General features: G+C 32.8%; 2 protein-coding genes across 4 annotated transcripts; one reads left to right on the plus strand and one right to left on the minus strand.

The window, feature by feature from the left end:
- Positions 1–2738: 2738 nt before the first annotated feature.
- On the minus strand, positions 2739–9256 carry LOC140769384 (uncharacterized). Of its 2 annotated transcripts, none has more exons than XM_073110082.1 (5): positions 8734–9256; positions 5136–5209; positions 3646–3718; positions 3458–3513; positions 2739–3015 (listed from the first exon to the last, which is right to left on the minus strand). In XM_073110082.1, exons 2-5 carry the CDS (start codon positions 5192–5194, stop codon positions 2886–2888), a joined length of 318 nt encoding a protein of 105 aa, XP_072966183.1. In that variant the 5' UTR covers positions 5195–5209; positions 8734–9256; the 3' UTR covers positions 2739–2885. The 2 variants fall into 2 exon arrangements, with proteins under 2 accessions (XP_072966183.1, XP_072966184.1); XM_073110083.1 differs by having other exon boundaries at positions 3646–3732.
- Positions 9257–14043: 4787 nt separating this feature from the next.
- On the plus strand, positions 14044–26224 carry LOC140768447 (uncharacterized). 2 transcript variants are annotated; one of them, XM_073108715.1, is made up of 9 exons: positions 14044–14320; positions 14733–14889; positions 15883–15999; positions 16159–16406; positions 22027–22146; positions 22269–22422; positions 24095–24234; positions 24351–24386; positions 25073–26224. In XM_073108715.1, exons 3-9 carry the CDS (start codon positions 15924–15926, stop codon positions 25880–25882), a joined length of 1584 nt encoding a protein of 527 aa, XP_072964816.1. In that variant the 5' UTR covers positions 14044–14320; positions 14733–14889; positions 15883–15923; the 3' UTR covers positions 25883–26224. The 2 variants fall into 2 exon arrangements, with proteins under 2 accessions (XP_072964816.1, XP_072964815.1); XM_073108714.1 differs by lacking the exon at positions 14733–14889.
- Positions 26225–26317: the final 93 nt, after the last annotated feature.

The following is a 26317-nucleotide window of genomic DNA, read 5'->3' on the forward strand; positions in this document are numbered from 1 at the left end:
TTGAATTTATTTTTACTAAATTTTCCTACAATATTGTAAATTATGCTGGATTTGTGTAAATTTGTGATAGTTTATCTCTGCGGGTGATGTATTACGCCGATTAACTCTAAACGGGTTAAATGGATGTAAATTTAAATGGGTTGTATTTACAGGTTAAACGGATGGTTAAATGAGTTGAATAAAAAATATAATATATTATTAAATGGGTTAAACGGGTTATATAAAAAATATAATTTATTTATTAAATGGGTTATACGGGTCGTGTCGTGTTACCCGTTTAATAAACGGGTCGTGTTCGTGTTTAGAAAAATTGACCCGTTTATTAAACGGGTCGTGTTCGTGTTAGTACTATCTTAACCCGACCCGAATCTGACCCGACCCGAACCCGGCTAACCCGACCCGATTGCCACCCCTAACAAGACACATCATTTGATTATGAAATCCACTCTTACATAAGCTACAAAATGTATTTCACTTCAACTATATAAACAGATTAGAACCAAAAAAAAAAAATTTCTACTCAGCATTTAGATAATCAATTTTCTCCTCCGAAAAATATTAATTGGAAGAGCATTTGAATTTTAACCTGAAAAATACTTAAGCTTATATTGCACTCCCAAATTTCTAGTTGGCATCATCCAATTTGACTAAGAAATTAGGTTAGCTATTTGTACTCTAAGCTTCATCATATATAATCATTTGGATACAATCTTTTAGCTAACTCTAACTAAATTATATGTGATATTATTCTCTCTAACTCACAATAATATAAAACAGCTTTTACAAAATTAGGTCCCTGGGACAACTCAAATCTAAAAATACACCAAATTATCATGGATTAAGAGCTCAAAACACCAAATTTGTCGTCCCCTTCGGAGACACAAAATCTGAAAACATATCTTCTAATCATGGATAAGAAACCCAGGATCTGTAAAAAACACAAAACTTCAATTTAAAAGCCCAAAATTATAAGAGAGTTTTTGCCACTTTTCAGAAAGAAAAAAAAGACCCAAATCATGTCTATTGTCTTATGTCTATTTATTCCAATCTGCATAGAACTTGAGCATATAAACATATCTCAATTTCTCCAGACAACAACAGAAGGAAGAAATAATTCCCAAAATCAGCAAGAAAACCTCCTGAATAGCAGCACTTATTTCTTGTTATCAATCTTTCTATAAACTTCATCTTTGAAGTGCTACCAAGGGACAAGAACAAATATTATAGAATAATGTTTTCAACTATCTCCAGCAGGATTTGTAACAAGATACTACTCGATTATACAATCTAGAAACACACTAGGTGGTAGTTTCCCTCAACAATGAAATTTAAGCAACATATCTAAAATGGTTCCTCTATCAATGATAAAAATCCAAAACCTTCACATAACAATTTAATAAAACAACCCAGAAATATAATTAGATTCTTTTTTCTATTTATCTAGTAATAGGTATACCACCATAGGGAATTAGAAGAATAAAAGTACATAATAATTTCAGTTACCTCTAGCTAAATTAGAAACAAAAATAATCCTTATTTCTAACTTCCAAGAAACCTCTTAGTAATAGTATTTTTCAATAGCTCACTTTGAAAACCTTATATCCAAAATATTTCTCTAACAATCAAAGTAAGAATTTAAAATCTGCATAAATCAGTCGTGAAACACAACCCCTAAAATTTCTTGATCAGCTCCTCTTTTTCTTTGTTTTTTTTCTTAGAAATAACTTCATGGACATAATACTTTAAATTTGCATAGAAACCATACATGACAGCCCTACTTAGGCTTGAAATATTATTTCTCTATAACAAATCTTAGAATAACCATCATAGATATAAAATTCTTCCTCCGCAAGTGTTTAGAAACCAAAAATCTGCATAAAATATTTTAGGAAATAGCCCTAAAAATGATTTTGATTGGAGCAGGCTTTCTCTATCTTTCATCTATGAAAGACCACCATAAAATTTAGTGTTCTAAGTCTACATATAAAGCTTTAACAAAAGAAAAGCCCCTAATTCTAGTTGAAATTCTCCTTCTCTATACCTAATCACTAAAAATAGCATACAGAGATTAAGAGAAAATAAAAATTCAAACCTTTAATGAAAAATCTATAAGATTTAGCCACTAAATTTCTCAAAAGAGAGTTTGTTTCTTTTATTTTCTTCTCTCCTCTCTTCTCTTTTTTTCTCTGTTTTCTTCTCTCTATTATATGGAGAAATATAGAAGATAGATGGCTGCTTAAGTATTATTATCCTCTCTCAAGCAAAATAGCATGAGATGTTAATTATTTCACATATTAATGTAGCCTAGAACTATTATCAATTAAGCAACTTTAATTTTGTTGAATAACAGGAGTCCTAAAAGAATAGAGTTACATATTAATGAAACAGTCACGGTTGATTATTTTTTATTATGGAACATCCAGTTAATTACCTCACTAATCAAAATCATTAGAGCTAAATTAGTCACTAACTCAAGAAATTTAATTTACAACAATATGATCTCCTTGAAGAAATATTACTATATTCTTTGATTCTTGTCATGCTTAATAAGTTCCTTTAGGTCTAATAATGATTTCAAACTTAAATCTCTTCTTTCATTAATTGGAGCAACACCAAATGAATAAGTAAATGAAACTATTGGGAGCATTGCAATTTTAATGGATTCTTTCCAACATTAGCTAACTCTTTTAAGGTCTAACATTAAGATTATAACAAATGGAAGTAGACTTGCTCTAATATATAGTCTAAATAACATGATTAATACAAGACTAATTCATATATCACTAGATAAAGCTAGCATTATCAAAGATTAGAAGTCTAAAAATTCTACCATTGTTAAAATAAGTTTCGTTCTCGAAACTGTGTAACTACTATTAGATATCACACTATATCTTTTTCACAATATTCTTGTTGCCTGTGGTGAACTCTTCAATAAGCTTTGTGGCGAGTACCATGACATCTACAAATGCACTGAAAGATGCACGAAGAAATCGAGCCTCCACTGCTTCAAAGTGCCTGAATTACAACAGTTTGAATCAGCTTCAAGAGTGATTTTAAGATCAAGAAAAATCGCACTGTTCAAGGATATTTTTACATATATACTCTTCAAAAATCTCGTATTTACTCATATGCCCCTCTAAAGTTGATATTGCATATATATATATATATATATTTAAACTCTTAATTTGAAAATCTTGTGAAGTTTACTATTAAAATTTGAACAATTTAAATATAAAAAGACAAAAATATTCTTATTCTAGTTTTCAAGTATCTCTCTTAGTTAAAGGAATTTTTATCTTTTTCTATAAATTTATTCAAGATTAACTCGAAAGGTAACCGAGAGGGTATATATGCAAATAGCATATGTTTTGAGGGACTAAGCAAATAAGATGTTTTTTAATAGTATACATGCAAAACAAAAAAAAACCCTCAGGAACAATATCAAAGATAAACTCACACTAGAAGCTTGCCATCAGAAAGAGACATTTGCCTCTTAACCTTGTCTGGCTGTAACTGCAATTAAAACACATATATGAATAAGTGAGATACTAACTTCGATTCTCTTTGATCAACAGTAAATAACACCAAATTATGCAAAGTTAATGCAAGAAAAATAATTCAAGCCAATTCATAAGATGCCCTAACCTCTTTGTCGACAGCCAATGCAGTGTAGACAATGGAAGCATGCTCCTCTGATCCATAATCAACTTCAAAGTCGCTGCAAATATAAGTCTTGAAACACCAGTTCAACAAAGTCTTAAAGTAATATATACATATACAAGAGTATGCAATGGAAAAGATAGTTTGCAACAGAGAAAAGAAGAAAGAAAGAAAAGGGACAGATGCATAGGCAAGTTTAAAATTGTCTCAAAAATATAACAAACTAAAATTGAGCTAATAGAGTTTGCCACACCATCTCAACTAACCTACTATAGCTTTTTCATATATTGCATGCCATTGGCCACTACACATAAATATGTCAATTCAAGGATTTTTGGATTTAGGAATTTACAAAAGGTAAAGTTTTTGCAAACAAATAAGAATATTTAAACTCCAAAGCTAGAGTGCTGGAAGAAATTTTTTATATAGACTGGAAGAGTATTTTTTAACTTTTATTTTATAGATCAAGGTGTTGTCGTCATTCTGTTTCCTAAGACTTCCTTCACGTAAAAGTCTGGTCTCCTTTGGTGAAGGAAACAAAAAAATTTATACTCTTCCCGTCTAGTGTCTCTAAAAATTTCTTCCAGCCCTCTAGGTCTGGAGTTTAAATCCTTTTATTTGCTTTAAAATTTTTACCTCTAGGGTACTCTTTACTTAAAATGAGCCAGAGCTGAAATTAATGTGCTTTCTAGGCACATTGACACCGAATTCTTGGCAATTGATGCAGTTGAGTAGTTATCATACAACAAATCTTTAAAGCATCAAGGATGATGGCCAAGCTTTTGATGTAGCCCAAATTGCTAAGAGCTTGGGTATTAAGCATGAATTAATCTATAAATCTCGCTCTAAAGATTTGTTGTGTCATAACTAGTCAACTGCATCAATTGCAAGAATCCAATGTCGATGAGACTAACAAGCACATTAATTTCAGACCTAAATCATTTTAAGTAAAGAAGCACCCTATTTATGAAACAGAGTACTAATTTTCCAGTCACCATAGAAGCATAAATAACAGGAACTGTTAGTATTTCTAATATGATCGTTTCTGGTCAGTCAACTGGGATTAAGAACTGAGAAAATAAAAATAAGAATGCCAATCAAATAAAACAAATTTCATGACAAGCTCTTCTCTGTATTGCCAGCATCATGGAAATTTTATCAATACTACAATTCCAAAGCACTAGCAATAATTTCTCAAAATGTGGAACAAAGAGAATTGGGTCACACTATTGGAATCAAATTGCAATGAATGGCATCTTTAAGCCAAAACATCAAAAGGTTCTTAGAAAAGCAAAATTATAACTAAGTATAAGATAATCCACGATGCCAAACCAATAAATATTAACTTTCAGAAAAATCCAATCAAAATGATGTATTATATGCTTGGAATTTAGTAATCAACAAGTTCTCCCATTTACTAGATAGTATCAAAATTAAGAGAAATGGAGAATAAGGGAGAGGAATCAAGAGCTAACCATCTAAAGTCCCACCCAGAAGAATTAAAGCATCCAGCATTGGTGATAGTGGCATCCATCTCGACCTTATTATCCTGAAATTGAAGCAACAATCAGAATTTTCTTCGAAAAAGTTTAGGGTATATGATTTGAGAGAGATGGATGTGTAAATTGTTCATATCCAGTTTTAATGATACACCTGATAACAATCTGACCTGATTGCCAAATGCCAACAAACTAAGAAGTTTGTTTCTACTAGGGAGTTTTCTAATGCATAATAATACTATTGAAAAATGCAAAAGGATCCCTCATTAATGAAAATTGTTTTATTGGAAATCCTTCCATGTAATGATATGAGTGATGGAAATTTGGACTATAATACATATCCGTGAAAACAAATAAGATATGGATTGAATAATGTTTAACCCATATTCGGATCTATATTTTTGCTCCAAACACTAATATTGAATGAGTAGCAAAATTTAAAACCAAATCTATTTAAATGGATAGGGATACAGATCTTAAACAGATACGAATATGGATCAAATCTTACCTGGATACAAATATGAACCAGATCTTTCAACTATATAGGCATCATATGAGGATTTCTTCACTAGTGTCCACAACCTGGTTGTTTATGGAGTTACTACTGTTGCCTTTAACACTAGTCAAAAGATGAACTAGAGAGGCTAGTTTGAATAAAAGTGTCATCTCTGTTATGACTTCTAGATTCCAACAAGTTTGTAACCTAAATGTTTAATGAACAAGATTGTGGTCAAATTTGGACCCTTATCCTATCATTGAATCAAGTGTTCAACCTTTATCCATCAACATTGATAAAGGACATGATCAAGATGATTGAATTCAAAGCTCACTGAAAACATCAAGATCATTAGCGATGATATCAGTGCAGTAGGCTAACAAAGTGGCAAAAAAATTAACAATGTTATCACTTTCTTCTGTTCAATGAGACATTAGTGACTGTGATATACCACACATTGGAACAAATATAAATGCCATGTTTCAACACAAGTTTGGACCAAGAAATATAAGTATAATAGATACATTAAATGACATCCACAAAAGTATAGATCAAAAAAATCTCTTGGGGTAGGAAACATGTCACAATCTAATGAGGACCAACAAGAAAACTACAGTTGTGCAATAGAGAAAACAGTGGGTACAAGATAATCATGATGCAAACTACAAACACTACAGAAAATTAGTGTTCTATAGGAAAATAATATACTCCAGTTGATTACTCCGGCCTACCTGTTAAGCCAACCAATCACCCTCAAATAGTAAGATTTGAGAACTATCAACGATGGTACATGATTTTTTTTGCTTATGTAAATTTTAGGTGGTGATAACAAAGTCGAATCAGCACCGGATCGTCCATAAGCATATATGCAAGTGAAGCAATCTAGAGTCATAGCTATGAAAATAAACTTTTTCTATAGATCAGAATTAATAACTCAGATCTTCATGAAAAACTTGAAGAAGGAGAGCACACATACGTTGGAGAGAGATGGAGGCAGTGACTGGCAGGTGAAGAAGGAGAGTCATTGGAGAGAGATGGAGATGGCGTCCGGCAAGTGTCATCAGAAAGAGTGAGGTAGAGAGATGGAGATAGATAGGGTAAAGGTTTCATGATGAAGCATCCAATGAAGATGCCACATACACAAAAGGTCAAAACTTTACTTGTTACACAGTTCTGTACTTAAATTTATACTATGATATCCTACATATGAATTAAACCTTGGATTTCAATGTATCATTCAAAGAAAGGTGTATGCAATTTTTCCGCACAGATTTTAGATATGTTTACCAACCAAGTAAAATATAGTCATAAGCTCCTAATGAAAAGTTGAACTATTCTAGAAATATCTCAAAAGGTAAAACAAGATATGTTTACCAACCTAGTATCATTCAAAGAAAGGTGTATGCAATTTTTCCGCACAGATTTTAGATATGTTTACCAACCAAGTAAAATATAGTCATAAGCTCCTAATGAAAAGTTGAACTATTCTAGAAATATCTCAAAAGGTAAAATAAGATATGTTTACCAACCTAGTATCATTCAAAGAAAGGTGTATGCAATTTTTCTGCACAGATTTCAGATATGTTTACCAAGTAAAATGTAGTCATAAGCTCCTAATGAAAAGTTGAACTATTATAGAAACATCCCAAAAAGTAAAATAAGATATGTTTACCAACCTAGTATCATTCAAAGAAAGGTGTATACAATTTTACCGCACAAATATGTTTACCAAGCAAGTAAAATATATTCATAAGCTCCTAATGAAAAGTTGAGCTATTCTAGAAATATCTTAAAAAGTAAAATAAGATATGTTTACCAACCTAGTATCATTCAAAGAAAGGTGTATGCAATTTTTTCGCACAGATGTGTTTACCAAGCAAGTAAAATATAGTCATAAGCTCCTAATGAAAAGCTTAACTATTTTGGAAATATCCCAAAAAGTAAAATAAGATAAGTGTGCCAGCAAACACATGAAATTTCATGCCAGATGGCTTTGCCATAGAACATAAATTTCATGTGTTCAGTGGCACATAAAATAAGATATTTTAGTAATATCTAATGAAAGTAAAATATGTGACATTGAATCACCAGCTGCCTTTCACAACCAAACTACATGATCGTATCTTCTGTTAATCAACATCAAATATTCCAGGAAATATCCAATCAGAGCAAATGCTTAGCTACAATAAATTGACAGAGCACATTAAGATATTATCCAATTTAATTAAAGAATGATTAGCTACAATAAAGATATTATCTGATTTAATTAACAAGTATTCAGTTCTTATGGCCGTGAAAGATGGAAATGGGGAAAGGGGAGATATTGTCCTACATCAAGTGGGAAATGTGTCATTACTGTCACTAGAGTTGAAAGATTTGTCCAATGATGGAAAAACGATAGGCATAGGTGTGAAAACGGATTAGATACAAATCGGATAGTACTCAATCCATATCCAAATCCATATTTTTTGTTCGGATACGAATATTTGACGGATAGCAAAAATTAAAACCATGTCCTAACTAAATAGATACGGATACGGATACGGATCGGATAGTTTTCGGATACAGATTGAATGGATATGTATCGAATCTTAAACAGATTATGGCCTTTCTTTTAGACACAATTAATACAAAAAAATAATAAATCACTTCAATTGACCATTAATACATATAGAACTTCACAAACTTCAATTAACTTCAACATACAATCACTTCATTCACATTAATTTTAAGAAAATTAAATTAACACATATTTAAATAAAAAGCCCATACAAAAGTTAACATTAACTTCAGAAAAATTAAATTAACACAAACACGATCTAACAGACGCATAGATTAATAAAGAAGAATGTAAACTTATAATTTTACTTGTAAAACAGGACTTAGATGTTCAGTAAAAAATGAATCAGAATCAGATAATTGCATTGAACCCAAAACAATGAAATAAACCTATTGCTAATTAAGGAAGTAAAAGGAAGATATAAATAAACCAATTGCTAATTAACCAGCAAAAATAGATAATTTAACTCTGAGCTATAAATCAAAGTGCCTATAAATAGATAATTTAATTCAAATTACCTATAAATTGGTGAAGTGATGGAGCTTGGCGACGGCGACGGAGTGGTGATGGCCACAGAGCTTGGTGATGGTGACGGAGTGGTGATGTCGGCGGAGCTTGGTGACAGCGAGCTCGAGGAGGGAGGATGCGGAGCTTGGTGACGGCGACAGAGTGGTAACGGCGTGGAGCTTGGTAACGGCGAACTCGAGGAGGAAGGAGGCGGAGCTTGGTGACGGCGACGGAGTGGTTCTGCGGTGGAGCTTGATCACGGCGAGCTCGAGGAGAGAGGAGGCGAAGCTTGGTGAAGCGACGAAATGGTGATGGCAGCGGAGCTTGGTCACGGTGGAGATGCGATGGTGGCGGAGAGCTTAGGCTGGCAAGCCGTCGAGCTCGAGGAGGGACCGGAGGAGGCGAGTTTGGTGACGCCGCAACCGGAGAGATGATGGCGTCGGGTGAACGGTGATGGCGAGGACGCCGAGGAGAGACTTTAGAGTTGGCTACGGGCTCACTCGGATAATCGGATTTGGGGGTGACGGAGAGGGTAGGGCTAGTGTGTAATTAGATGAATTGGTATTTAAATAGCGAGTAAACGGATATCCTTCGTCCGAACCCGTTATCTGAATCCGTATCCAATAATATTAGTTATACCCATATCCGTTTCCGGATCCGGATATTTTCTTAATAGGCTATCGATATCTAGATCCGAATATTTTCTTAACAAACTATCCATATCTGGATCTGGATATTTTCTTATCAGACTATCCATATTTGGATCCAGATATTTTCTTGTTTACTATTCATATCTGGATCTGAATCCGGAAAGTACTAAACTCATATCAGCATCGGGATCCAAATCGAATAAAAAAATTTTAGCCATATCCGATCTGACCCGATCTGAATTAGCTAGAGGGTCGGGTTGGACTTAAACCGACCTCTTTTCACCCCCTAAGCATAGAAGATTTAACCTAGGATTCGATTGGTTCTCTAGCAATATGGGTTCACCAAATGGACAAAAAATAATGATATGGTTTCATATCACTAGGGTTCAATAATAGTGAAGAAAATGGAGGCACTAATAAACACAAGAACTAAGGAGACATTTAGAGTAAGAAAGGAGAGAGTGAGTGCAAAGAAGATAGAAAAAGATAATTAAGATAAGAAGAAAAGAAAAGAATTATGGCAACAATGAAGATTGCAATTTGGGTAAGATGAGTAGATAGGTAAAAAAATTATAATATTTTCAGTAAGAGCACTAAAGAATATTATTTATTTTTAACTCATATTCCAAGAAGGTTTTATAAATATGAAAAGATATTTTCAAAAGTTGTACAAGAGCAATGTCAGTATTTAAAACTAAAATGGAGTAAAACTGCAAAGATGAAATATTATGGTTAAGATTGATTTTTTAATGATGATTATTATTTATGGTCAGCATAGCTTCATTCTCTGCCATTTATTTATATTTCTCTATTCATCTAATTTCTTCGTACTATTTTTTACGCTTATCTCCTCCTATCATATATCACCACTCTTTATTTATATAATTTTTTTTCTTAATACTTCTTTTATTTATGTCCGTCGTCATATAATGTAAACCAAGGAGCTGAACATATTGATCAAATACTTAGAAATGAAGATGAATTTGCACAAGACCTATTGTCACTTCTAAGTGGTCCAATTACAAATCTTAGAGCCATTTCAAGAAAGCACTAAATCGGCTAATGAAATAGAATTGGGCTGATTCTAAAAAGACCAAGATGGGCTCAAAATAATAATCAAGACTTAGTCCACGTCATCAAAGCACTTGAAGAGGCTAATTAGCATACAAAACGTCACCAGCATGGTCCAACCATCAAAGGGCATGAATTTGTTAAGTGTCAAGGATATTATATATATAACTTTTATTTTGTTGTTTTTAAAAGTCCAAAAGACCTAAAAACGTAGAGACTTGTTTATGTTGATATTTGTGCTAGTTTTACAGCGTCAATTATAATTTTCCCTATTTTTGGAGGTTTGTTCCAAATATATAGATGAGTATTTCGAATTTGAATGAACAGATTATGCAGTCAGAAAATTATTTTCATTGTGAGGTTTTTGTGTCTCTCTTTGTTTTTAAAAAAACTATTTAAACTTATCAAGTTAATTTTGTGGCGTTTAAACAACCAAACTTTTCACTTGGATTATTGAGGAATCCTCATATTTTATTGGTGTAACGTTTCAATTCCTCGTAGTCTTAATTTTTATTTGGTTAGGTAATAAGTCAAGGCCCAACCAATCTTATCTACAAGATCTTGAGGTTCTACACCAACATTGCTATTGTGTTTCATTGTAATTGTTGGTGAAGTTTATTTCACCACATACATTCATTTATCTTCTATCTTTTGTTATATTTTTTTCTCTTTCTCTACATCCATTATTTTATTATATTTTATCTTATAATACTATTCTTTGAGCTATCATTTTACATTTAATGTATGTTTAGTATAGTGAGACATTATTTGAATTTGGACAAACTTTTTTTTTTTTTTTGGACAAATTAGAATGGTAGCTTGAATAGGTAATAATCTAAATAGGTTTAATAAGGAAGCTATTCTTTATTAATATTTTATTTGGAGCATAATCTCACAATAACATATGCGGTTAATTATACTTTGACCCCCTCAACTATAAACTATTATTTCATTCTCATATTTTCTTTGTTTTATGACTTGAATCTCTAAACTATTCAAAATAGTTAAACTCTTAAGCAATCTTATTTAAGGTTGTGAGGTAACTTTTGTACCCTCGAACTTTATTCAAAAGAAGAAAAAAAACCTACCCAAAATTATCCATTCATCACGAGATATTTTAGTGGCAAAGAGGGGCAACTTGTAGAGGGAAAAAAAATGACCTATAATTGAGGTATCAAAGTGTAACTAATCCTAAAAATTCTAAGAAAAATTTTAAATTAAAAAAAGAAAATTTAAATAATATCATGTAGTTTGTTTATGATAAGCAAAACTATATTGGTTTTCTTGTGTAAAGTGGATTTGATTTCTCCATTATTCTTAATATGAAAGTGTTATGGTTATGGCTGATTCCTTTAGAATAATCACTATTTATGATCAACATAGTTTCGCTCTCTCTCCTTTATTCATATTATTCTATTCATCTAATTTCTTCTTGGTGCTTCATACGCTTCTCTCCTTGGCCACATACACTTACCCATTTATTTACATTTCTCTATTTATATCATTTATTCTTAATATTTCTTATATTCTTTTTATATACTTTTTGCTATGTTTTTGTTATTATCTCTTTCTATATATTTATTATTTCTTTCTCTTTCTTTCGAAATATTCATAATAAAAATTATTATCTTACGGTATAAACTTATATTTAAATGAGATTTAATATAGTGAGATATTCTCCGAATGAGTAAATTTATCGATAGTTTCAAATTTTATAAGAAATAAGATAAAATTATATTGATAACTCAAATTAAATAATGATCTAAAAGGGAAAGTAAACTAAGTTTTTTTTTATTATAGTAACCCTCAAAATAAGGATAATATTCTTTATCAATATTTATTGGGAGATAATACCCTAATAAAATATGGGGTTAATTACTTTTGACCCCTTAATTGTAGACTAACATTCTATTCTCATATGTTTTTTTTTCTATACAATTTGAATCTTTAAAATCTTCGAAATAGCCAAACCCTTAGGCACTCTTATTTAAGGTTACGAAATAATTTTTATACTGGTTCTTCTTTTACAATAAAGAAACTTATACCCCTAAACATCTATTCATTTTATCCAATATGTCCACCATCATTAAAGATTATGGTGATCTCAGAGATAATTAAATGAGTTCATATTAAAGGCTTTGTGGGGGCACTGAGATATTTTAATAGCTAAGAGGTCAAATTATAGACCGAAAAAAGATGATGAGTGAGTAAAATTTAACGTATAGTTAAGATGTTAAAGCATATTTAATCATAACAATTTTGATGATATTTTTCAGAATTAAAAAAGGAAAATCTTTAGCATATGTGTGAGGACGATAATAACAAACTTATTTGAATGAAATGCTACTAAGATAAAATAAAATCTTTAGATTATTAAAATAATATACCATCTTTCTAAGAAATGTATTTTTTTATAAATAAAAAACAAAAGAATATTAATCTCTCTCACTACAATAAAAAATAAAGTGAAAAACAACTTTGGTAAAAAAAAAATCAATTGTGTTATTATATAAATAAAAAATTTGGATAAAATGGTGAAAAATATGGCTATATTGGTATTTTGTGTAAGATAGATTTGATTTTTTTGTTGATCACTATTTATGGACAAGATAGCTTCACTCTCTCCCAATTATTTTATATTTATTTATATTTTTTTTGCTAATTATTACACTTCTCCTTGCATCACATACATGCACTCATTTATTCATATTTATTTATTCATAATATTTCTTACGTTTCGTTTCCTCACAACATACATCCATTCCTTCTGTCTACTGTACTGTATTCTTTTGTCTCTTTCTCTACATTCATAATTTCCTTATCTTTTTTAGACAGTACTCGTAACAGAAAGTATTTTCTTAAAGTATCAGCCTACATTTAATGCAGTTTTAATGTTGTGAGATATTATTCGAATCCAGACAAACAAATTTATCGACAGTTTACCTGAATTAGTTAATGATAATAACTAAATAAGTTTTTACATAGATAGCCTTCTCAAAACATGGAAGATGTTCTTTGTCAATATTTTGTTTTGAGTATAATTCTCTAATAAAATTTAGTATTAGTTTTCCGTTGACCTATCAACTATAGATTATTATATATTTATTTTCTCTAAAATAGCCAAATCTCTTAATTAAGTAATTCTTAATTAAGGTTGCGAAATAACTTTCATACCCCCAAACTTTTCTCTTAATTTTTTTATACCCAAAATATTTATTTATTTGACAAAATATGTTCACCACACTTAAATGATGATCTTAAAGATGATAAATAAATTCATATTAAAGGCTTTGTAGGGCATCGATAAAATATCAGTGCTTTCTAAAAAATATAATTGTATCAGTTAAGTTAATTATCATAATTAAATTTTAACTTAAATTAAAATAATTTCATAACGAAAAATTTCATTGTGAGACAAAAATCATTTATAAATAATTACATTTTAAACTTCAAGAAGAAGGAAGGGTAATTTAGTCATTTAATAAATATTTAGCAACTATAATATTTTAAAGAAAGTAAGGGTAATAATGTTATTTTAAAAGCTTTCGGTGGCAATTATATAACCCCTAAGAAAAGCCTTTCTAACATAGAAGGCTCGAACCCTCCTCCCTCTTCTCCCCCTTTCCTCTCAAACCCACGCGCTCTCTTGAAAACCTCTGCCCCTCCCTCCTTGCAGTAGAGACCTCAATAAGGAGGAGAAGTAAAAAGAGCAAGTTTTACGAATAAATCTCCATTTTTTCTCTCCTCTTGAGCTATCTTGGGATAATTCTCCGTGTAACAATGGGCGAATCGAACACGACTTCGTCCTACTCGATTGCGGATTCAGAGTAGCATCTCGGATTACCACAAGTTTCGATCTTTTTTCTCTCCTTTCCTGGTAAAGCTCGTCGGTTTCTTTTCTCCATTTTCGTATTTTCTTTTTCGTTTTTTTTTTGTTTTGTTTCTGAGGTTGTTGGAGGCTGTTCATTCTTGATTCTTGAACGGGATTAGGAAGCATTTCTTAGTTTTTATAATTCCTGACCGAAGGTTTTGGTAGCGAAAAGATCGCCTTTTTGTTCTCCTCTCATTGTTTCGTTTTCTTGATTGATTTCGTCGTGTGGCTTGAAATGACCTGTAGGATATGAGCTTAAAAGTTTATATTTTGCTATTAGATTTGATAGCTAAACCTGACTCAAAATCGTAAAATCTTACTTGATTGGTCTTTTATGGCCCAAGTTTCCATCTTTTGCGTTTTGGAGCTTATTTACTTGGAATTAGGTGTCAGATTTTGATATTTCTCGTTTTATTAGGTTGCTATGGATCAATCTGTCAGTCGATTAATGCACTAGTAATCGTAAACCCAGATGGTTAGAAGATATCACTTATTGGACCTGTAGAGTCGATCTTTTTGGGAATCTAAGACTCCAGTGCATACTTGGACACTTCATGTTTGGAAATATTTATTGGGTTTGTTTCACTTTTCTGGTGATTAATCTCTTTTATACTTTATTTAACTGTAAGTAGCGGATACTGTGAATAGGAAGTAATGTTGGTACCATCTTTCCTATAATTTTCAAATTTGGTTTGTTTTATTGCTCCTTGAGGTACTCCAAGATCATTACTGTTATGTTCTTAAACTTTATTAGGACCTATTCTTTAATGGCAAAATTTTCTCAGAATACAATCCCAAATATTTCCTATCTGGGTTTTGGATGTTCGATGTTTGAACATGAAGGTTTTGATGAAAATGTATAAGCTTTCTTTGTCCACCTATTTGATAATTTCTAAGTCTTCTAATCCTGTATAGGTTACTTGCAGTTGCTCTTTCTATCTACTAATTCAGATCGTCTGGGAAATTGATTATTAATATATCTATTTCCGTGGCAGGCAATCATAAAATAATGGTGGAAAGGTAGAGAATTTGAGGTTTGAAAAAGTGATCTATGCTAATGAGTAATGGTTTTTTTGAGTGAGAGAGAATTGAGTGATGTATATAGTTCTGAGACCTATTCAATTTTCAGTCTAAGCTGTAGGTTGAAAAGGTCTTGTGGGTTTCTCTGATGCCATAATCTGAGGTTTAGACTTGAGTGATGTTTTTATCCATCTGAAATGATGTAATTGCGTCTATTATGCTCTTTCATTTAGGAAGTTAGATCAAAAAGAAAAACTTAATATACTGTCCTTTTTATTAAATTATTTTTCAAAGTACCACTTGTTGTGTAAGTAGTTAGTGGTGAAGGTTATTCCTATTTCTGGAGGCTATATTTGTCTCCTTAAGAGATTTAGTAGCTCTTTACTTTATCCTATGTTGGTCTAAGCTGATTATAGTCAGCCTTCTTCCTGCCATGTTCTTTTCGCAGAGTATATTCCAGTTATTTCTCCCATAATCAGTTGCTTTCTTTCATACCAGTTTGGCAGTCACTAATTTTCTGGACTTCCTTTTCTATTGCTCCTTTGTAGGTTAATCTCCCCTTGGCTTTGGGGATCGTCACACTAGGGAAATGAACGGGTCATTTAATGGGCAGATTTTGGTGGATAAGCTTGCTAAATTGAACAATTCACAGCAGAGTATAGAGAGTATCCTTTAATTGAACTATATAAGTCTAAACACTTGTACAACTTTGGTTGGAAAGTCCCAAAAAATCAGGCAATGGGCTTATTACACCTAATTGCTTATCATATGTTTAGCAATCCTATTATTTCTCTGATTGAAGTGATGTACTTAACGAGGAAAAGCTTTATCACATTGGTGTATCTTCCATAGGAATAAAGCTAAGCAAGTTGTGGAAACATGGGAGCGACAATTTCACAATTCGCCCCCAGATAGGCGAGTATCATTTCTGTATCTGGCAAATGATATTTTGCAAAACAGTAGGCGAAAGGGTATGGAATTCATCACTGAATTTTGGAGGGTTCTTCCCGATGCACTTAATGATGTACTTGAGAATGGGGATGAATTTGGAAGGAATGCTGTAATTAGACTGGTATGTGGAGTGTAGTTATTACTCCTGTTTTTACATGGTTCACCCTATCTTATTGCAGGAATGTTACCCATCTTGTTTAATTACAAGACTAGTGTATTTCTTTTTTGTGACTTTTGTCAATTGATTGTTTAGTAGAAGAGGCATGACATTATTGGATCATAGTGTATTTTAACTATCTGCACAAAACTTCGTCATTCTGGTTGTTTGCATGGTATATTTCTGTGTATAATTTTCGTCTAAGACTCTAAATTACTTGATACCATGCAAGTTCTTTTCTCTGTGAGCTGCACTTGTGCATGCAACATATACTTGGATAAGTCCATAACATATGAATTACCAGCACTCTGATTGATTTGTCATAATTCATACTCACTAATGTTTTAGCAGTTGACTTTTACATGTATATGCATTTGGACACCTCTTTTTATGCTCCTGACATATTTTATTTTGCTTTAAGCATAAATAGTGGTAAGAGGAACCTGACTTGTAGCGAAATTCATTTTTTACTGCGACTTGGTACCTCCAGTAGAATGATATGTTCTGAAGATTATTTCGATACAGAATGTATGCATCCAGTTGCATGAGCCTCCAGCCAATTCTGGGCCAGTAGGCGATTTGTGCAGCCTTATACCTTGATGTAGGATGCTGCTAAATTGCTAATGTGAAGCTGGATATAGATTGAAGTGAAGTCCAACCCCCAATTTGTCTCCAACTCTATTATTTTCAATTAGATTACTCTAGATTCTTAACATCTTTGCTCTCTTTTTCCCTTATTTGGACTAGGACTAGTTTGATATCAATACATAGCAGCAATCTCATGATGCAAGGGGAGATTGCTGAATAAAAATCTTTTAGGTTATTTTTAACCTTGTTTTTCTTCTCTTACGGATTCGAACAAGGTTTGAAAAATCGAGATCGGGATCGGGATTGGCCTTCTGAAAAAACGATATGTATCAACCGGATCGACCGTATCGGTCGCCCGGATCGGATCAAACTTTTCAATTACATAAAATTCTAAATATTATTTAAAAATACAAAAAAACTTTTAAAAATTCAAAAAAAAGTTTATCAAAAATAAGAAAATAAAGAAAGAAAAACTATGGTACAATAAAATTGAAAAGAAGAAGAGATTAGAAAGAAAGTGAGTGAAAAAAAATCAAACAAAAGAAAAAAACCATGATGCAGTAAAGAAGAAGAAGAAGAAGAAAAGAGAAGAAAAAAAAAGAAAAGAAAAGAAAAAGGAAGAGAGTGGAAGAAATGAAAAATATTTGAGAGAAATAATAAAATAAATTAAAACATTATATATTGGAGTTCGTCGGAGTTCATCATTGTTCACCAGAGCTAGATCTCTCCAATAGAAACAATAATTATATGTAAGGAAAGAAAAAAAAGAAAGAAAGAGTGAAAGAAAGAAAAAAGAGTAAGAAGGAGAGTGAGAGAGAGAGAGAGAGAGAGAGAGAGAGAGTTTGGATCGGGCTTGTATCGGGATCGGGTTCAGCTGATCCTGATCCGGTGAATCATGGATTCGAGAGTTTAGTCTGCTAGAATGTGTACGCTATTGCATTATACCTCTTATGAGAGAGCAAGGTTTTTAAAAGAGGTAGTTGATAGGTAAACAAGGGATCATGTAGTGCCTAGGCACTAGGCGGGTGGCATAGTACCTAGGTGGGCAATAGAATTCAAGACAGTTTAAAAATTAACAAATAAAAGAAATAATAGTTAAAGAAGTTAAAATTAGCATGTACAATCTAAACAATATATTAATGGATTCATGTTAAGAACCATATTAAGCAATTATAATTCACTAATTTATCAACATGTACAATAATTTTGAATGTCAAAGTCAACCTACATACTAAAGCATAATATGAGATACTAAAGCAGTCACTTACATGGGACATACTAAAACATGATATGAAATAATAAAGCGGTCACCTAGGTGGGACCCAAGCAGAGCCTAGTTATATTGCATCTAAGGGTGTGATTCTAGGCATTAAGGTGGAAGTTCTATTAAAAACAATGTGGGAGAGGTTGTACTTGCCTCACCACGACCCATGGAAGAAGCATTAACTCGCACCAATTAATGCATATATATTTTTTTCAGCAAATGTCTCTATAATGTATTATGTGCATACTATTCCGATTATCCAACTAGAGATGCATACATTAAAACTATTATCTTTCATAAAAAAGTAAGTATACTCCAATAGCTTGCTTATTATATATAACATGTGGTCGTGCTAACATGATGCTAAATCTTTTAAACAGTGATGGTTGCAGTGAGAGGGCATTAAGAAGCATAGGATAAAGGTCATATAATGAGGGCAGGAAATAATAGGAAGTAATTCTTAATAGTATTAGAAGGGAGGATTCCTCATTTAGTTATTCCATTCAATAAATTATGTTCAAATGAAAAGGTATGAGGGTGGAATAACTAGGGTCAAGAGATGGACCATAGACGGGGAAAAGAAGATGTAGCTTTGATGTACTTACCCTTATAAGAGGAAGGAACATGAACACTTTGGAATTTCATACTTGTCAGCCATCAATGAAGGGAGGGTTACTCATTTAGTTATTCCATTCAATAAATTATGTTAAAATGAAAAAGTATGAGGGTGGAATAACTAGGGTCAAGAGATGGACCATAGACAGGGAAAATAAGATGTAGCTTTGATGTACTTATCCTTAGAAGAGGAAGGAACATTAACACTTTGGAATTTCATACTTGTCGTCTATCAATGAATCTATTATGGCCTCTAGTTGGCATCAACTATATGATTAACACCTGGTTGAATTGTGACTTTTAATGTGAAAATTGGCTCATTCAAACTTTTCTCATCTTCTTTAGAACATAATTAGGTTCTATTAATTAATGTTCCCTTATGAAATCATCATTCTTAATCTGGAATTTTGACTATTTGAGGAGTTGAATTATTTTTAAACATTTGAAAGATAATGCGGGAACCGCCAACTAAGATTCTTTTCAGATGCCTCATTGAATGTACATCTTCCGTGTTGCACTAAGTGAAATCATTTAAGTATCCAAAAAAGTTCTTCATATGCCTAACAAACTGTATATAAGCATTTTCAATAGTCAAGAAAGCTCCATATATAAGGATGCCCAATTAAATATGACTACTAATTCCGTGTAGTAGATGCATCTCGAAGTCATACAATTGGCTCTAGTATGGCCATACTAAGGCTTTTTAAAGTGACCAACAAAAGCTTTTCATTACTTTCCCTATCTTGTTAATCATAGTGCTGCTTGGACGATATATTTTTCCTTTTTTTTCATGGTTTTTAAAATCGGTTGATCCCCATCTTGACCCCGACATTAGTTTTAGTTGATCCATCTCGACTAAATCGGCAGTATCAACCGAAACTAGTTTTTTTTTTAAAATTCAGGTTGAATCTAAAATAGATTTAACCCAAGAGATATTAACAATATTAATGTCCCTAGTTGCCTTATTTTTAAGTTCTTTAGTTTTTTCCCTTCATCTCTTACGCACACTATTCTCCCACTCGTCACACTTCATCGAACTCATCCAGTGAATCCTTTTGGCTACTCTGCACTGAACTTGAGTGATTGCTTTTTTCTCTCCTTTATTTTTTTTCTCAGTTCTCTCTTTCTTGCTCGCTATTTAATTCTTATTTTCTTATTGTTGTAAGAACAATAATGAAGAGAGATATCTTTCTCTTCATTTCACTTCCACAACAGTAATTTACGAGTATAAAAATTTACTAAATTTCGCTCGTAATTCAACATAATTTTGAATGAGTTTTTTTTCTTTAGTTTTTAGGCTTCATACGTGAGTAAATTTATTTTCATATTTTTATATAACTTTTTCTAATTTTTTTAGAAATATTCCAACATTTTTTAAAATAATATTTAAAATTTTATGTAATAGAAAAGTAGTTTGATTTGATAATAGTGGCTGATACAATAGATACAACCTATACGATCGATACATATCATTTTCTCTACCGGTCGATTCAGATTCCGAAATCGAGATTCGAAATCTTGCTTTTTTTCTTCTTTTTTTTTTTATTTCAGTGAGGTTGTGAAAATTACTTGCTTATGCAGTGAACTTTGAAATTCACTAGGTTAAAGTTACTTTGGCGCCCAAGAGTCTCCATAAATGATGATTTCTTTTCTAAATTATCATCAATGTCGTATACAATATACAATATGAAATGTAATTGATGACCCTTGCGGATATACTAAGGGCCCTTAAAACTACTAACGAAAGCTCTTTTGTTACTCTTTTTACTCAGCATCTTATGCATCTTTACCCAAGTTATAGAAGAAATATGTCATTAAGAAGGTCCTTTTTTATGCTTGATTTTATGGATGTGCTTATGGATATTAATGACTTAAGAATGACTAATGGCGTAATAGTTGTAGTAGATGAGCGACGGTATTTTTCTCAGGCTATTAGTCTTTATAGAATTTTTTAGGGCTAAGGAAAGCTCCTTTTTACATATTGGGCCATTCAACCACCCAAACTTTCTTTTTATTGATAGTCATAGCCCACCAATAGGATGTGTTCTGATACATAGCTGTATCTTGCCGTTGTCTAACAGAAATAAGCCAAATAAATTTTACTTATTTTGGCATAATACATCATTAATTGATCTAATTGTGTAGCCCAGTTTTGACATTTGACTATATATTTGAAAACTTATAAGAATAATTGGCAGTATTTTTATATTCTGTAACAGCAAGATACTATCTCATGCACCGATAATTAGGAATTGTAAGGTGTTTCCTGATTTACGAACATAATCTTGGAATTTTGTATTATCTAGCTGAAGCCACATATTTGTAAGTCTAAACAAGATTGTGATATCAATGAAGGAAAGACTTGCAATGGACTAATGTGTTGACATTTTGTTTGGTTTATGTTCCTCAATATTTTTGCTGAAGAATTTACCACAGATTGTTAGTCTCTCATACAGCAAAGTTACATTAATATCTTCACGCTCATTCTCTTGAGGACTTTGCAATTAATGATGAGCATTCTTATGTCTCAAATATCTCCTTACCATGGTGAGAGATTTATTTCATTATATTGGTGGATGCTCTGCTGGATTTTCCAGTTAATTTGTTCTTGGGATGATATTCTACCATGTAATGCAAATGATTGAGTCATGCATTGTTGACATTATGATTGAAATCATGGTTCAAAGTTATGGTTTTGGTTTCTGCTTCATTAAAAAACGAAACAGTCCAGTCGGGGATCAGTTTTAGTTTCATTGTGTCGGTTTCAGACTTCTTTTGATAAACAGTCTATTTTATCTTAGTTTTCAAAGCAGTATACATGATCTAATAGCATGTAAGTGATGAGGTTGATATTTAGTTAGGTATAAGTTGGATTCAAGTCAAATCCAGCTCAAAATCTAAAACATTCTTTATAAATTGTTATTAGGGTTGTTTCCGTCAGATGCTAATTTTGGGGAAAGTTCTGGGTTAGATAGGACCAAAACACAAAATGTTTCAGCGAGCAATTTTTGTTAGGACAGAATTTCAATCCCTGATTGGCATCTCCACATCTAGTTAAAAATAGTAATTGGATTCTGGGTAGCATTTATGCCATGATTATAATTATTTGTCTTCTAGGTTGGTATATGGGAAGAACGAAAGGTTTTTGGTTCTCGTGGGCAAACTCTTAAAGAAGAGCTCTTGGGGAGGAAGCTGGAAAACAGAAATAGAGATGGGAAAGGAATTAGCTACAAGTTGGTAAGAAAATTCAGTCAGATTGGAAAATCAGTATAAGCACATATGCTGATATCTATGTTCCAGAACATATATGTGCCTTCAATGATTTTAGTTCCAAATGAATTGATACTTGCATGTTGTAGAAACCGGGCAGACAACTGCTGGAGAAGCTTATTTCAAGTTATGAGCATATTCAGAGTGCCCCCATGGATGATGATGCTTTATTTGGAAAATGTCAAAATGCTATTAACTTTGTTGACAAGATGGAAAAGGAATATGGAAATAAGTCTAATTTAGGTAAGTGCTACACCCTTTCTTGTTACCAATTTGGATATATTTTTTCAAATTCTTGTCTTCCTTTCTATTTATTGTTCCTCTTAAGACTTTTTTAAAGTTAATAAGCTAACCTTTTCTAATGTCTAATTTCCTTTGTATCGCAACCAATAGTCAGGTTATACATTTGGGCATATTGTATACTACATGCAAGCAAGAGCTCTCTCTCTCTCTCTCTCTCTCTCTCTCTCTCTCTCTCTCTCTCTCTCTCTATATATATATATATATATATATATATATATATATATATATATATATGCGATACTTAATCATGGCTAAACTTTGTTGGAGAAATATCCTCGTTTACAGGACAGTGCTGAGCATATCATTTCTTACATATCTTTTAATAATTTTATCAAATTTTATATGCCATTTAATAAGAAATTATTTTGACTTACCAAGTTTACCTCTGGATCTACTATATAGGGTTAGCTATCTCAAAACTGATTGACAGGCTCTCAAAACCTTGCTTTCATATACCATGTGTTTTGTTTTCTTGGCAGTCCCACTCCCCTATGGACACCCCATGATCTTTTACAACTGAAACTTTCAGTGTCTCTCTTGGTACTACTTTATTCATTCCATTCTGCTTTTAAAAGGAAATATATAGGGGCAATAGCTCAGACATTTCTGGCAATGCATAATTCGTTTCTTCTTTAAACATCTTGAAGCTTTTCAAATTCCAGCTGAATTTTTTTTATACCAGAATAACCTTTATAGCTATCAGTTGTCCAGAATGCAAATTCATCGTAAGTCCATTTGACAATAGTGCTGCTTTGGCATTGGCACTATAGTATTTGGACGGTCAAATACGTGCTAAGTAAATAACCAGATGACTGGAAGAGTTGTATGGCTAACTTTCAGTTATTTACACAATTGATCTGTATCATACTGGATCTGTTGAAAATCCTTGATGATGTGTATTGAATCTTTATTTTTTTTCCTATGAGAATCTATTGGTTTTCTTTTTTGGCTTCTGAAATACATGCCACTTTGAAGTTAACCTCATCTGATTCATATATACGCAAAATATGGATGATTGTTAGTTTGTTACAGTTACCAAGTTATCCTTGGATGATAAAAGGTTGCAACTTTTATCATTTATCATTTTGGTTTGGGAGAGAAGTATAAGATGTATAAAGATGATTCAGGTAAGGAATCTGTTTTGGTCGGACTGACAAATTATCAACATTTTTGGTTCTGATAAATTATCATATTGTAAAGTTATAGGAGGTGTGGGTGTGATAGAAAGCAATGATAAGGGGAGAGTTATTACCCTTTTAAGTTCCTTTATTGGATTATTTTTGTTGATGCCTTTTGTTAGCAATTGGTTGACAAATAGAGATAAAGGAGCACTGACTCTTGGATAAACCTTCCTTTGATGCGCGGCCAGATGGCCAGCCACTTAAGTTACATAATGTGCTACTTCATTTAATTTATATAGAGTTTTATCTTGCTTCAGAGTAGACTACTAAAACTCTGATTCTCTCTTCTCTATGTTGTCAATCACCACATATGTAGATACTTTTGGTTGGGTCTCAATGAGAGAGGCAGAGGGAGGGAGGGAGGGAGAGAGATTGTTGATGTTGCTGCCTTGGAACTTATGCCACTTTTCCTGTCACTTGTTTATTGATAGGAAACAATAGCGATTCTGGAATTTTGGGGGACTTTCAGGTGCAGCACAGCAGACTAAGAGAATGTATAGAACAATTAAAAGCAGCTGAATTTTCCAGGAAAACTCTTGTTTCCCAGTTAAGAGAGGTGCTTCATGAGGAGGTGAGTTAGCTCATTCATTTAAAGGCCAGTAGAGTAGAAAGTTGCATTAGTTGGAGCAATATATATTCAGATCTTTCTCTGATATTCTTATGGTTTGGGAATGGTCGATTTTTCAGGAACTCAAGATTGAACAATTTCATAATCAACTTCAGGTACTTTTCATGCACATAATTTCAGCATCTTTGTTAAAGATAACTTAAAATACATATTAAAAGTAAGATAAATGTGTTTTATTAGAATAGTTCATAGGTGCTGGATTTATTTGTTTCCACAGATGCACTATGTAAATGTAGTTGAGACCTATTAAGCAATATCAGAATTGTTAAAGTACTTTAGGTGTACCCAACATTACTAGGCATGATTGGCTAACTTTATTATGTCCTCAAATGTGAATTAAATAAAGATATCAATTTTTGGTGGTTAATATGTGGTATATATGCCAGCAGATGTCATTTTCAAATTATATTTTGTGAAAATATGCAGCTCATGCTTTTTTAATTCCTTATTTTCAATTTCAATATGCGATATTTTTTTTTTGTGCTTGATTGTGGCCTTGGGAGAAATAAATAATCAAGGACTGATCATTTATGAATCACAAATAAAAAGTGTCTTTTATTGTGTTTCATCTTCCTTTTGTAACTCATGTTTTATCCATGAATGAAACATGCTGATGTTCATGGCAATTGTATTTTAATCTTCAAGATATGAATAAATAGTATATTCAGACAGATAGATTTGCTAGATTTTCTTTAAAAATTTAATCTGCTTTCTGATATGAGCATTCAACAGATATTCCTTTCTGATGTTTTCTTATTATTCACTGCATCAAAACTTTCAGGTTGCTCAATCGCGGTATGAGCAAGCAGATGTTCTCTTTCGGAAGCAATTGAGCTACAATATCAGGCAGCCACCGTCTGATCAGAACAAGGACTCATCCTCTTCCCTTTCTGATGCTCCACTTAATCTCAAATCAGAACCCACTGCTGCCACTTGCGAGAAATCGCAAATTTCTCCAATTGTGTACAACCCGGAAGGAACTTTTAATCACAACGATTCTTCCCGTGCGGAGGAGGAAGCCTCGAAAATGGCAGCTGCTTCCATGGCAGCAAAGCTCACTGCATCCACTACTTCAGCTGAGATGCTCAGCTATGTCTTCTCCTCTTTGGCCTCCGATGGCATCATAAACCAGAGGATGAAAGAAGAGTATCCTGATAATAATAAGAGGCCCAAGCTAGAGAATAGTGTGCCTTCTTATGTGCCGCCACCATACCCGCAGCCTCAGTCCCAGCCACCCCCGCCACCTTTCCCACATCCTGATTCACTTCAACAGCCACCACCACCATCCCCTTCCATGGACCATCCGAACCCCAGCTTGCAGCCGCCACCGCCACCTCCAACCTCATTGCCTCTTATGCCTCCTCTGCTACCACCTACAAGTGCACAGTACATGCCGACTGCTGCAGGTGCAATGACAGGTATGCCATATGGTTATGTGCCGGCTCCTTTTCCTCTCCCAAACTTTCCAATGGTGGGCATGCCTCCATTCCCTGGTGCACCCAACCCGTATCAGAGTTTCCCGGTATCAGAGGGCGCACTCTTTAGCCAACCACCCTTCCCAGTGCCGCCGCCTCCAATGACCAAGCAATAAGAAAGGAAATCTTGGAAGTTGACCTGATGACTCTACAGTGTAGAACTTTCAGGGAGTCTGCCTTAGACTTGTTTAACTGGAGGAATGACCCTGGTCATGTATGTATGGTTCTTTAAACCATCTATAATTTATATTTAGTTAGTCCAGACAAACTTCCATTGAAGTTTAATCTGCTGTTTAGTTAGATACATTATGATAACATCAATGGATTGGAGTGGGAAAGCAATTTAGAAATGCAATTTATAAGGACAAGCACAGCTGGTAAGTTGCTAGGTCTTATCTGTGTCTAAGTTGGAAATATAACATATATTTACATATATACATATTGCCTGTTTGATTTCTCGTCTTCAATAGTACAAGTTTCTTTTAGCAGACTTCAAAATTCTACTGAGTGATACACCTACTTGTATGATTACTGTTTACTGTTTTCCATTC

The sequence above is a fragment of the Typha angustifolia genome, chromosome 10 (assembly GCF_048772165.1).
Source record: "Typha angustifolia cultivar Huaian chromosome 10, ASM4877216v1, whole genome shotgun sequence".
Lineage (NCBI taxonomy): Eukaryota > Viridiplantae > Streptophyta > Magnoliopsida > Poales > Typhaceae > Typha > Typha angustifolia.

Excerpts from the sequence above, each read along its gene's own strand:
- LOC140769384 (XM_073110082.1), bottom strand. The coding sequence starts at position 5,194 with ATGGATGCCACTATCACCAATGCTGGATGCTTTAATTCTTCTGGGTGG. Across the intron at positions 3,514-3,645 it reads CATTGGCTGTCGACAAAGAG|TTACAGCCAGACAAGGTTAA; the intron begins GTTAGGGCATCT and ends TTTTAATTGCAG. Across the intron at positions 3,016-3,457 it reads TCTGATGGCAAGCTTCTAGT|GCACTTTGAAGCAGTGGAGG; the intron begins GTGAGTTTATCT and ends GTTGTAATTCAG.
- LOC140768447 (XM_073108715.1), top strand. The coding sequence starts at position 15,924 with ATGAACGGGTCATTTAATGGGCAGATTTTGGTGGATAAGCTTGCTAAA. Across the intron at positions 16,407-22,026 it reads GGAATGCTGTAATTAGACTG|GTTGGTATATGGGAAGAACG; the intron begins GTATGTGGAGTG and ends TTTGTCTTCTAG. Across the intron at positions 22,423-24,094 it reads TGGAAATAAGTCTAATTTAG|GAAACAATAGCGATTCTGGA; the intron begins GTAAGTGCTACA and ends GTTTATTGATAG.